Raw genomic sequence first — 12,355 nt, forward strand, 5'->3', positions numbered from 1 at the left:
AGAACCCGGGGAATCTGTTCCCGTACCAAGTTCAGACCCGTATTGTACAAAGGCACCGTACCACTAGTCGTGGACAGCGGCAAACACCCCATCCTCATTCTGATACCCTTGAGAGTCGACTTCGCTCAATTGATCACACCTTTTAACCACCGTCTCACTAGTCGGAGGACCGAAGGCGGAGACTGGTAGTAAACGCAGAGATCAAATCTCAAGAGATGGTATGTCCGTGTCCCCTCGTCCCCCTCTTTGCCGCCTTGAGCACATACCAGCAAAGAAGAACGCAAAGAAGCAAACTACAAAACTGCACATCTATCATATCGCCGGCTCGGCCCGCTTGTCACAAACTCAACCCCTTGCTAGCTACAAGGCTGATTCGTCCTTCGCTCGACCACAGTCTACCCCTACTAGGTAATAGTTGAAATCACTTGCTCTCCCGAGCGGCGTGTTCGCTTCTTCGGCAGCTATCGCGGGGGCTTACTGAGAAATTCGAATGACCTCATCTATAACTTACTCAGTGAGTGACATCGCATGATTGCCATCCATCCGTTGCCACAACACATACCATGATACCACCCTTATCAGTCCCTGATCACGATTCACGAACGCGCAAATGGGTATCAACCGTTCCATTATAACCAAAACTTCTCCTCTACATGGAGAACACGGGAACACGTACGCACGCCCAATTAGGTCCCTACAGACAGCAGCAGCGGTACATGTCCTCCTCTCCTCACCCCCACTCCTCTCCCCTCCCGCCTCCCATCCCCGTCTCGAGCCATCTCGGATCTCCCACTTCCAGCACCCATCAGCCGGCACCATCATACCTCTCCCACCCCACGGGCGCATCAACGACCGCCTTCCTGGGGTCCATCCCGAACCTATACCCCTCGAGTAGCGGCTCATGATCAATGCCGAGGTGTCTCTTCCCGTCTCTTCCCAAGTACCAACCAAAGCCGTAGCGCTTTCCCACCTTTGCCAGACGTTTCTTCCTCTGCAGTGTGCTCTCCGTCTCCGTGCCCTCAAAGTCCGTGAGCATGCGCGACTGGTGTATGAACGCCAGTACGGACGAGATCGTCCCCGGCTGCCGCGGGAGAAACGGGTGCCGCCGGAAGTACAGCACTGCCCACTCCGTGATCAGCACGAGGACGAAGATGGCGATTGCGAGGCCGAACGAGATCGACGAGGAGAGGTGGCTCTCCTCGCCGCCCTGCACGTCGAGCGAGCCCATGACGACGGTGAGCACCTCGATAAGGATCGTGACGGAGGTGACCCAAGCGAGGAGGAAGTGGCCCTTCGACAGGGCCTTGATGATGATGTACCCGGGAATCGTCGCGGAGTAGTCGAGTGTGAGCACGCTGCTGCCGGCGTTGCGGTGGAACAGCTGCCAGAACGGCTCGAGCATTCGCATGTCTTTCTCTAGCAGCTCCCAGACCGACTTGAGGAAGATGGAGATCCCCGTTATCACCCAGGGCGCTTTGTCGATTATCACGTTGGCCGCCGGGTTGTATACCATGAACGGCAGCAGCGCGAGCATCAGGAAGCAGAAGAACATGAACGGGCCCATGCCCTTGATCCGGAGGAGTAGCGGGTGTGGGTTCATCGCGCGCGGGGCGGAGGCGTCGCCGTCAACATTGGCGTCGGCGAGGACCTCGGCCTGCCATAGTGCGCCCTTGTGGAGGATGTAGGTGCGCTTCGCGAGCTGCTTATGGATGCGGTTTTCATCCGCCACATCGAGGTCGCGGAAGTCCATCAGGATGTGAGACTTATTCGCCATGGCGGCGATCCCGGCAATGCCGCTGGGATCCCCGAGCAGTCCCGACCGGCGGTGCGTAAGCTTCCACACCACGTATATGGCGAGCACGACGATGACGGCAAGGTTCACCTCCACCAGGCGCGTCCACACCGCGTCGACGACGAGACGCTTGATCGCGCTCTTGCCGCCGTCGGGGAGGCTCTTGCGCTCTTTCTGCGAGGGGTCCACGCGGATCACGACGGAGAGGAAGATCGGCACTGTTGTGGATGCGAGGAAGGAGATCATTCCTCCCGCGGCGACAACAAATTGCCGGTACTTCAGTGCCGCGATCGGGACCATCGGCGACCACACGGTGTGGTACTCGATGTTGAGGGATTCTGCGGCGAGGGCGCCAGAGGATCCTTTGCTGAGCTGGTAGTATGGCTCCGAGCGCTTCAGCTCTTCGTCCGTCACTTTCCAGAGGATACCGTAGACCACGCCGACGAGGGTCGGCACGTATTTCCAGATTGCAAATTGTAACGTTGTGAGATGGTCGATCTTGATGTAGGAGAATAACCCGCCGCCCTCGGGAATGGGACCTTTTCGCAAGACATGCCGATCCGATAGCTGGTACAGGACCTCGACGGTGGCGATCATGATGATCGTCAATATTATCAACATCACCAGGTACCATGTCTGTAGTACTATCGGTTTCCAGTTGGGGACATGTCGGCCCGGTGGAAAGTAGAAGCTCTGTTTGTTGTAGGTATCGAACGTGCTAGCGCGGTGTATCGATCTTGTTTCCACTGTAGCCAACGGTTAGCGGGGCTTCGGGGGTGTCAAACAAGGTAATACCCACAGCTGCGGAAACTATTAAATCCACCTTCATCATTAAACCCCGACAATATCGACAGATCAATGGCCTCTCCGGTATCTGCGCTGTATCAGCCCCTCCCCGCTGCCATCGTCCATCTAGCCAAGTACCCACCTGTGTACGCTAGATTCTCATTAAACCCCGCGGTCTCCATCGCCTTCGCCGTCTGATGCGGCACCGTATACTCAGGCCCAAATGTGGAAACATCCATTCCGATGGGCATCTCCCTTTCCTCGAGCGCGCCCAGCTCCGTATAATCCTCATCGCCCAGCAACCGACTCCTCCTTAACGTGCCCCACCTCCCCGCCCCACCAGCCCCCGCCGACGTCCGACCCCGCGTCACAGTCCCGATGATACTCCTCCCCAGCCGTGTCGCCATACTCTCGTGTCGCGACATTCCCCCGTGGCCCGGCCCGTGCTCGTCAAACGCCAGCGTCATCCGCTTCCCTTTATCCTTCGGCTTATCCACACGCTCCTCGCGGTCCCCACGCTCCTCGACCTCGACCCCGCCCCCCTTCTTAACCGGCGAAAGCGGCACATTCTCCACATCCACATCCGCCTCATCATCATCCAGCGTCGCGATACTGCCAAAGGTACTCTGCCGACTCAACGGGGGGATCGCAAAGTCCCTCTCTCTTGTGCCCGTGCCGGTGCCCACGCGCGCGGCGCTCGGCGGCAGGGGCGCAATCCACGCGCCCATCGAGGGGACCTCGACGGTGGACGCGGTACGTGGGCGGATGTGTGGCATCACCGTCGGCTGCAGTCGCGGCGACGACTCCGGGCTCTCGAAGAACTCGCCGCCGTACACGCCTACGCCTACGGGCGGCATGCCCGCTGTGGCTGGGGACTCGTACGGCGAGAACGGGTACGACACGGGCGCGGGCGCCGGCGAGGTCTGCGCGCGCTGCCGCCGCGAGGGGGCGTGGCCATCGGTGTCCGAGAAGTCGTGCTCGTCGTAGCTGTACACGGGATCGAACGGCTCGGTCACCGTGGACGAGAAGCGTGGTCGCGGGCGAGGGCGCGGGCGCGCCGGATGCGGGGCGGACATCGGCTTAGCGAGGTGCCTGCCGAAGGGTAGTTCGGACTAGATATGGAATGTAGCGACCTGGCTCTAGCGTAGTTTAGTTATGGGCGGGGGGAGTCGAGGTGTCGAATTGGTGAAGAATATGGAGCACAGCACAGCCCGCTTTGCGCATCGATATCGAATCTTGCCTCGCTCTTCTGGCAGCAGCAGCCGGACAGGGAACGCAACGAATACACAGTTGTCGGGTTGGGGAGTTACACGGATGAATGCGAAACGGATAAGGTGAGGGTGAGGGATGGGCAAACAACCCAGCCCATCCGTGATCTATAGGCAGATTGCTGACTTTTGGGGGTGGCTGCACGGTCGCTATAGATAGAAACTCCTCTGGCTGACACCGATGGGGATGGGATGATGCGGATGCGGAATCTGCCAGGCCTGTGTGGACGCCTAAGATCTCGGGAGATGGAGAGCACGTGTATGTATGGTATCTAGAGTATCTAGAGTATCTAGGGTGTGTACCTTCCAATCGATTCCTCACGAATCACTTCTCGTTCTTTCTTTCGTTCATACCGCGATGAAATTATCATCACGTATGAAACCACTCGTCAGCATAACACCCCTCCCCCGAGCCCCACTCCAGCGCTTAACTAGAGTGGTTTTCGGCTCCATCGAAAATCCGTTAGTTCCGTGCGGAGGACGCTAAGATGTCTCGGCGGCGGCTGCTTAGTGGCGATCCGGGTGCGTTATCGGTACTCGCTAGTCCAACAAAGATAGGTACAGCGCTAAAACCCGAGTCCTGTCAGCCACATCTTGGCATCACGTGATACTTCATGTAGGCATCCGGCGCCGGGGACCCGCCAACGGGTGACCCACTCCCAGCACAAACATCTCTCGTTCTCCGCCATCGCCTAGGTGTTGCCATTGCTGGTGACATGATGTACTGTATTCTCGCATCTACAGAATTCTCCCGTGGACGACAAAAAAATAGGGGCACCATTTGCACTTACGCCCATCTGCACTAACACGTTGCTCCCAGCCGCAACCACGCCCAGCCACGCCCAGCCACACCAGCCATGTCCCAGCCACTAACTGTACCTATCTTTGTTAGAGAAGCGAGTACTTGGGCTTAGGCTGGCTTGGGGCTGAACCGTGGAGTCTCGATGGCGGGGCTGTGGGAGTGGGAGAGCATCGCGGTGACTTCTCTCAGCCGTCGGCTTGCTCTGTCATCTGTTTTGAGGCCAAAATCTTCACCCCCATTCGCCCGCCGTCAACCCCATCCCCTCGAAAGCCCAGAAGAATCGCCCTCAGCCAGGCATCCATCAGTCTTTTTGATACCTCCCTTATTTCCAAGACTTAATCGGGCGTCCACTCAAGCACCAAGCAAGCGCTCAAGTGACCTGCCTGGTCCCGAGGGCTGAAGGCTGAAAGCTGAAAGCTCACATACCAGGTACATACTATCCGCCGTCGCGGCGCCGGTGCAACCGCAGCTGTAGCTGCAGGTGTGCCAATGCTTCGATGCTTCAATGCTTCGAACGGGTTTGAGAAATAATCGTGCTGTGCGATGGGGAAGTTGATGGTTTCAGAAGCAGAATCAGAATCTATGTATGTAGATGTCGCTGAGTCGCCGACGCGTGTGTGGGACTCTGGGTTGGTGATGATAATTGGCGGCACGACGGGCCGGGGGCGCGGTCGCGGTCGCCGGTCACGGGAGAGTACTCTAGCCGAAGCCTAAAGGAAGGGGGATCGCGACTCGAGACTCACGACTCACGACTCAAAATTTCCTTCCCCATCCCTCGAACTTCAAACTTCGAAGTGTTGCGATTCTCGATGAAAAATTCTCGCCGAAAAGCCAACGTCGTCACTCGTCCAAACTTCAAGGAAGGTATTGCACATTTGTCATTGGTAATATTTGCACGCCCGGGGGCTGGAGAATCCTGTCTATCTCATGATTGCTTCTCCTTCCAAGACTGAAAGGAGGTGCAAGAGCGAGTGTCCTAGATATGGTCGGCAGGTGTTGATATGGATTACATGGTGGTTAGAACTGTGGCTGGTTTGCGTTTTCTCACGAATCTCACATCACATCACCAAAGGAACAAAACGTACTATGGCCAGCCAGTAAATTGTACTCTCCACATATCCCCAAATCCGCATAGCTAGCAGATACGCAGCAGGCGATATACACGTACAAATAAAGAAAGTAACTCTGGTCAACAGCATTTCTCATCCCATCCCTCATCCCTCATCCATCATCCCATCCATCATCCCATCCATCATCCCATCCATCATCTCTCATACCACATCATCATCTCTCATACCCATACCCATCCAAAATCATAAACCCCCACCCCTCCCAACGCCGCCAACTCCAACACCGCCACCCTACTTCGTCCTCACCTCCAGCATACTCCCATTCTCCATCTCCTGGATCACGGGCTTCTTATACCCAGCGCTCCCCCATCCCCTCCAGCGCTTAATCGCCTTCCAGCCCTCGACGACACTCAAGTAGACAACACAGCACCCCACGACCACGCCCCACTCCCAGCTGATAGCCATGTGCTTGAACACGACAGTGTTAAACACAGGGACATACACCACGGGGAAGGTGACAAAGAAGCCCGCAACGACCGCCCAGAACAAGAAGCGATTATACCAGACCGCATGGAAAACCGCGAACGGGCCGGTATGGCGCTCAGGGTTAAGCCGAAACAGCGAGCGGGTGAAGTGCTTCACCTCCCAAGCGGTGAGTAGGAGTAGGAACGAGAGGACGGAGAAGACTGTAGCGCGGGCGCGGAACACGGCGTCGCAGGTCTCGTTGTAGCCATGGTTGCAGTCGCGGCCGAGGTTGCCGTCGTTGGCGCCAAAGATGACGATGACGAAGGACACCAGACACAGGACCCCCATGGTTATCCCGTATAACATCTTGTCGATGATGACTTCCCACGTGAAGACGCCGGTGCGCAGGTCGTGCGGTGGACGCGTCATGACGTCGGGGCTGGCCTCCTCGAGGCCGAGGCCGAGTGCTAGGAACGACGACGTGATCATGTTGACCCATAGGATCTCGAGCGGGGAAAGCGGGAAGACGGAGACTTTGTTCTGATCCTGGAAGGAGAGACCGATGAGGAGGAGGACAACTTGCGAGATGTTGGAGATCAACAAGTGCATGATGAACTTCTGGATGTTGTCGAACAGTCTTCGTCCCTCCTCGACGGCGCGGACGATCGATGCGAAGTTGTCGTCCGTGAGAACCAGATCGGCGGCGTCCTTGGCAACGTCCGAGCCGCTGAGTCCCATGGCAATACCAACATCGGCTCTGGCGAGGGCTGGCGAGTCGTTGACACCATCACCGGTCATGACACAGAAGGCGCGACGGCGATGAAGCGCCTCGACCATGCGGACCTTGGTGGTGGGAGAACATCTGGCGATAACCTTGGGGAGCGCAGGGAGTGCATCCACCTCGGCGTCGGAAAGAGCGTCGAAGGCGGTGGCAGTCATGACCATGGTGCTGGCGAGAGCGGCGGGCATGGCTGCCTCCAAGATACCAACTTCGTGGGCGATCGCAGTGGCGGTACGGATATGGTCACCGGTGAGCATGTGGACTTCAACACCGGCAATCTTGCAGCGGCGGACGGCGTCCTTGGTCTCCGGTCTCGGGGGGTCGTAGAGTCCAACCAATCCCAAGAAGTTCATGTTGCTCTCGACCGAATTGCGGTTGGCTGCGTCGGAGCGGTCGATGCGCTTGTGGGCGACACAGAGGATACGGAGTCCTTCGCCGGCAAGCCGCTCAATCATATCCATGATCTCGGCCTTCTGGTCTTCGGGGATGGCGAGCGTAGGAACAATGACCTCACCGGCACCCTTCATGAAAGCCTCGATAGTATCACGGCCCTTGTGGTGGTAGACGATGCTCATCCTCTTGACGGTCGAATCGAAAGGATGCTCCGCAATCAAGTCCCAGTCACCGGAAGCCAGGAGATCCTGCTTTCCCTTTCCAAACCTCATTGCGAGGACCTGAAGCGAGATCTCGGTGGGCTCTCCGTTGGCGGTCCACTGTCCAACCTTCTTCTCGGAGGACATATTGGTGTCATCGTTACGAGAAACGGTCGACAGGTTGCAGGTAGCAATGGCCTCAAGGAAACGCTCCAACTCCGGGTGCTTCTCAACAAGAGAACCATCGACAGCCTTCTCTCCGAGGAAGACCTGGCCACTCGTGGGATCGAAAGGACCTTCAACACCATCCACCTTCAACTCTCCGAGACCGGGAATGAACGCCTTGCGAGCAACCATCTTTCCCTGCGTCAGGGTACCGGTCTTGTCGGAACAGATGTTGGTGACACCACCGACGGCCTCGAGCGCCTGCATCTTGCGGACGATAACGTGGCCCTTGGCCATGGTCTTCGTACCGACGGCCATGGTGATGGTGAGGACGGCAATCAGCGACTCGGGGATGACGGCCACCGCAACACAGATACCGTAGATCAAGACTTCATCGGAGATTTTCCACTATTCTCGGTTAGAATGCACAATCATAGAAATTCGTAGGACGGAAGGAAATACCTTGGATGCCGAGAAAACGATGATGGCGAGCAGGATAGCGAAACCAAACAGGAGCAGCGCGAACTTGCTGAGCTTGACCTGCAAGGGGGTACCAACAAGTCCAAGAATGTTCTTTCCCGACTCCTTAATCTTCCTCAGGAATCTCTTGAAGGGCCCGCCCTGCCTCTCCTTCTTTCCTCTAAGCAACTCGGCGATGCTACCTACCTCAGTCTGCATACCCGTGGCGACGACAACACCGAGAGCACGACCCTTGGAGACAGTACTCGACGCCCATACCATATTGTGGCGATCGCCAATAGGGCAGTTGGCGTCGGTGACAAGGAACGCCGGGTTCTTTGCAATCGGTAGACTCTCTCCAGTGAGCAAAGCCTCATTCGTCTCCAAGTTCATGGCCTCAAAGACCCTAAGATCGGCGGGCACGACATCACCAACAGTGATCTTGACGATGTCGCCGACAACCAGCTCTTCCGCCTTGATCTTCTCGATCTTGCCTTGGTTCCGGATGACCGTGGCGATGGGGGCAGACAGGGAGTGCAGAGATTGCATGGTTTTTTCAGCGCGGTAGTCCTGGACGAAACCGATCACGATGTTGAGACAGATGACGGCGGCGATGACGGAGCCTTCGACATAGTCGAGCATACCGAACGAAGCTGCCATGGCAATGAGGAGAACCTGCGAGAAACAGTTAATATCATTCGTATCGTCAAGGTTGTGTTGGCTCTGGTCGTCATCTTGTCCGGTATGTCTCCGTTTTGTCAGGTTTGAAATGGGACAAAATATGCTGGTACTTCGAGTTTGGATTTTCGGTCCTCTCTCTCTGCGAACAAAAATGCGGTGCAACATGATAGGGGGGAAGGCGATGATAAAGAACACAGGCATAGAATGAGCCAATGGAGGACGAATCCAACCAGAGGCTGTACAGGGTATTATGCTCCACTCTCCTCCATCCCAACAGTAACAATTTACAAACACACACTCGTAAAATAAAACAAAACCCGCTCCGATCTGAGTGACAAGGAATGAAGGGAGGAGCAGGAGCAGGTTATCGGATCAGTCTCTTCTCCGAAGAGGTGGGGTAAATGCAAGAGGACAGAGCCACGAAACCACGCCAGTCGAGGGGTACGAACGCGGGAAATCGCGCCGCCCGCCATCGACCTCGCAGGGTTGTGGTGGTATAATACTCTCCGTAGAAACGGATGGAGTAACCATGGCTCTCGTGTCACCAAACACGTTTCCCCGATTACCCCGCACATAAGTACGGAGATAAGCCGGAAGCAAGGGGGATCGAGTATGGCAACAAGAAGCGCACGCGAAGCGAAACAAAGAGCAAAGTAAAGACGGGGGGTTAGCCTACCAAAGTCAAACTGTTGGAAACCTGTCTCAGGAGCACACCCCACCAGGTGATGCCTTCTCCGGTGGTCAGGGTGTTGGGTCCATCGGCCAGAAGCTTCTCTTGAGCAACGGACGTTTTGAGACCCATAGCCATGTCCACGCCGAGAACCGCAGCGACAGCTCCGGCGTCGGCGGTGTGCGGATTCTTGCCGTCGTAGAAGCCCTTCATCTCGATATCGATGGTGGTCTCATCCGTCTCGACTGCGGTCACCGAAGAATTGGCGGAAACGGGAGCGGTCGAAGTCGAGGTGTCTCTGATGGACGTCACGGTCGTCGAAGGGCTTATCTGCTGCCGTTGCTGCGAGACGAAACCACCCTTGGGCTGCTCCGTCGGAGAGCCCGCGTGAGACGCGCCATAGTCGTAGACCTTGACGTGGTGTCCGGTAGCGAGCTGGTGCGTGGTTGTTGATTCAAACGGCTGCTGGGGCCGTGCAGTCACGTCGACTGGATCGTTGTGGGAGATAGGAATGCCTCCTGCCGGCAAGTGATAGGGCGGATTGGGCCCATTGCCGACAGAAGGCTGCGGTATAGGCGGCGGGTCGTCATTACAACCTTCCTCGCTGGCTTGGACGGTGACGAGGCCAGAGTGCTGGTTGATGGGAGAGGTGGTTGGGGAAGAGGACGAAGCGGGAGTAGAGTTCACCATTCAATAGAACTGGAAACCTGACGAAGTTTGTATAGATAGATGAAGGAAGACGAAGCGGTTTGGGGGGGGGGGGGGCAAAGTAGTAGTTGTAAGATACTATTTGAAGTTTCGACGATTGAGGTGAGCTTCCAGAGATCAAGAAGGCGGGTAGGAGGAAGGCAATCTTTGAGGGTGATGGGAGGGGAGCATATATACCTTTTTTCCCTTTTTATTGACGAGCTCTAGTGCTTAAGATGATTGGGGCTATTCTGCTTAGTTGCGAGATGTGGATGGGGACTTTGAAAGATATGACGATGGGGGGGAGGTGTGTGTGCAGGGCCAGGGAGGTTGGTTGGTTGACGGGCTGGGTTTGTTTCTCGCCGCCGAGCTGCTGCGCCTCGGCTCGCCAAGCTTTCAACAAGCTATCGCTGGCCAATCACCATGACCGCCAACCTCGCCATGGAGCGCGCTGCACAGGGTGGCATCAACAGAATTGAATTGCGAAGAAGCACGCAAAATCAGGACAATTACCAGTAACTATCGATTCGATTCGCTGATTCAGGCTCAATGTTTCCCACGACGAACCGGCTGCAAAGACAGCTCAGGACTTCCGTCATAGCTACTAGCTGTCTAGTACCAGGGATAGATAGTTCCTAGCGCCTACCGGCATGGTACGTACTATCTACATGGAATCATCGCCTCAATGGCGAACGAACAGAGCGAACACTGACAGCGAACAAGATTCGGCACGAGAAAGTACAGCAGAGAGAGCTCGTCGCGATCCTGAGCTGCGATTCTACCTACATACCCACCGGTATAGCTTCGCAGCCCTACCGGCTCCGGCCATCCATCCCTGTGCAAGGGAAGCATCTGCCATCGACTGGGTGGCATGCCAACATGGCGCCACGTTCCCCAGTCGTCCATTATTCGGCCGCATCTGGACCCCGTGAGCACGGGTGTGTCTTGCTTCCCCGCACTGGAGTGTGGGTGCTCCGGGGAGAAGCCATGCCGATCAGGGTAAATCGCATGCCAGATTGTCTATCCGTCTACTCATGCCCCTCCTCGACGGTCCCCAAAAGAATGAAAACGCGGAGAAGAACGAAAAAAGGAAGCAGAGAAGAAGGGAAACAACGGCGGGAACGCAGAGGAACAACGGAGGCAGAAACGGCCCCCAACGGACGTGCATCGCCACGGGCCATTCCGGAAGCAAAGCGAATATCACCTATAGGCGGGCTCTTGTCGCACTGGACCAATCAAGAAGCTACCAGTACATGGTGGTGCTCTACCTGCTCTACCTAATGCAATGCCTAATGTGCAATATAGGTACACATGTACCAGCACTTTGCTTAATACTGTGCGATAGCACCCATCTGCCGTATCGAATCGCAATCGATAAGGACGAGACCGAGCCTCATCTCGACGATCCGCCGCCGACACACGGCAGACTAGGTATTAACCGACATCCATCCGCTGTTATGATACAAACGACTCCAGGGAACACGGGCAAATTCGTCCACCCTGGCGAACTCACGAGCACTTGCACGCCTGAAACATTGCGAACACGGGACTTCGGATGCGATTGCCGCCTCCGGCCATGCACGATCCACTCCCTTAGCCGACGCCCCGCGATCACGAACACGTGACGTGCTGACTCTTCGTGAATCATGATCGCAGCATGAAGACAGCGTGGGGGCATCTCATTCCCACCCTGCGATGTCGCTTCTTGTTGGCACAGGTAGGCGAGTAAGTACCCACGGCAACGGCTGAAAGGATGTTTCCTCGTGTGCTGTCTTCGTCCCTGTTCCGGGCGGGCTCGTTCGTGGGAATCCTCAAGGGGCCAAGGTTTCTCCGGCCAAGCTGCGGGGTTGCAGGAGCTGACGACGCAGAGCTCTAGTTGGCCAAGCCGACAGGATTACCGAGCTCAAGCCAAGCCGACAGCTAGGATTTCTGATTATCTATCGTGCCCAGAATCCAGATATTGCGGTAGCCCGGCACCGGGCCGATATCCGCCGCCCTGATTCATTGGCCGCAAGGAACGAACCCGGCCGAGTTGCCCGGAGATCGGACTGCGACCGATGAAACAGTTGCAGCTCTCACCGCTGCTGCGAGCGAGCACGGAAATGAGAACACGGTTTACCGAGCCCGCTCATGGAT

General features: G+C 56.5%; 2 protein-coding genes across 2 annotated transcripts; both read right to left on the reverse strand.

Moving 5' to 3' along the window:
- Positions 1–306: 306 nt before the first annotated feature.
- BZA05DRAFT_390706 (uncharacterized protein) lies at positions 307–2,919 on the reverse strand. Its single transcript, XM_051482914.1, has 4 exons — positions 2,721–2,919; positions 2,592–2,666; positions 563–2,538; positions 307–500 (listed from the first exon to the last, which is right to left on the reverse strand). The coding sequence occupies exons 1-3, from the start codon at positions 2,827–2,829 to the stop codon at positions 806–808; spliced, it is 1,917 nt and encodes a 638-aa protein (XP_051341468.1). The 5' UTR covers positions 2,830–2,919; the 3' UTR covers positions 307–500; positions 563–805.
- Positions 2,920–5,730: 2,811 nt separating this feature from the next.
- Positions 5,731–10,440, reverse strand: BZA05DRAFT_390710 (potassium/sodium efflux P-type ATPase). Its single transcript, XM_051482915.1, is given in 4 exon segments — positions 5,731–5,882; positions 5,895–8,130; positions 8,185–8,856; positions 9,539–10,440. The coding sequence occupies 3 exon segments, from the start codon at positions 10,220–10,222 to the stop codon at positions 6,010–6,012; spliced, it is 3,477 nt and encodes a 1,158-aa protein (XP_051341469.1). The 5' UTR covers positions 10,223–10,440; the 3' UTR covers positions 5,731–5,882; positions 5,895–6,009.
- Positions 10,441–12,355: the final 1,915 nt, after the last annotated feature.

The sequence above is a fragment of the Tricharina praecox genome (assembly GCF_024521635.1).
Source record: "Tricharina praecox strain CBS 144465 chromosome Unknown BZA05scaffold_6, whole genome shotgun sequence".
Classification (NCBI taxonomy): Eukaryota; Fungi; Ascomycota; class Pezizomycetes; order Pezizales; family Pyronemataceae; genus Tricharina; species Tricharina praecox.

Bases quoted from the DNA above. Each gene is read 5' to 3' on its own strand.
- BZA05DRAFT_390706 (XM_051482914.1), bottom strand. From the start codon at position 2,829: ATGCCCATCGGAATGGATGTTTCCACATTTGGGCCTGAGTATACGGTG. The intron at 2,667-2,720 runs GTGGGTACTTGG...GATACAGCGCAG, and splicing joins TGAGAATCTAGCGTACACAG to ATACCGGAGAGGCCATTGAT. The intron at 2,539-2,591 runs GTGGGTATTACC...CGTTGGCTACAG, and splicing joins ATTTAATAGTTTCCGCAGCT to TGGAAACAAGATCGATACAC.
- BZA05DRAFT_390710 (XM_051482915.1), bottom strand. From the start codon at position 10,222: ATGGTGAACTCTACTCCCGCTTCGTCCTCTTCCCCAACCACCTCTCCC. The intron at 8,857-9,538 runs GTAGGCTAACCC...TGTTTCTCGCAG, and splicing joins TTTCCAACAGTTTGACTTTG to GTTCTCCTCATTGCCATGGC. The intron at 8,131-8,184 runs GTATTTCCTTCC...AACCGAGAATAG, and splicing joins TCGTTTTCTCGGCATCCAAG to TGGAAAATCTCCGATGAAGT.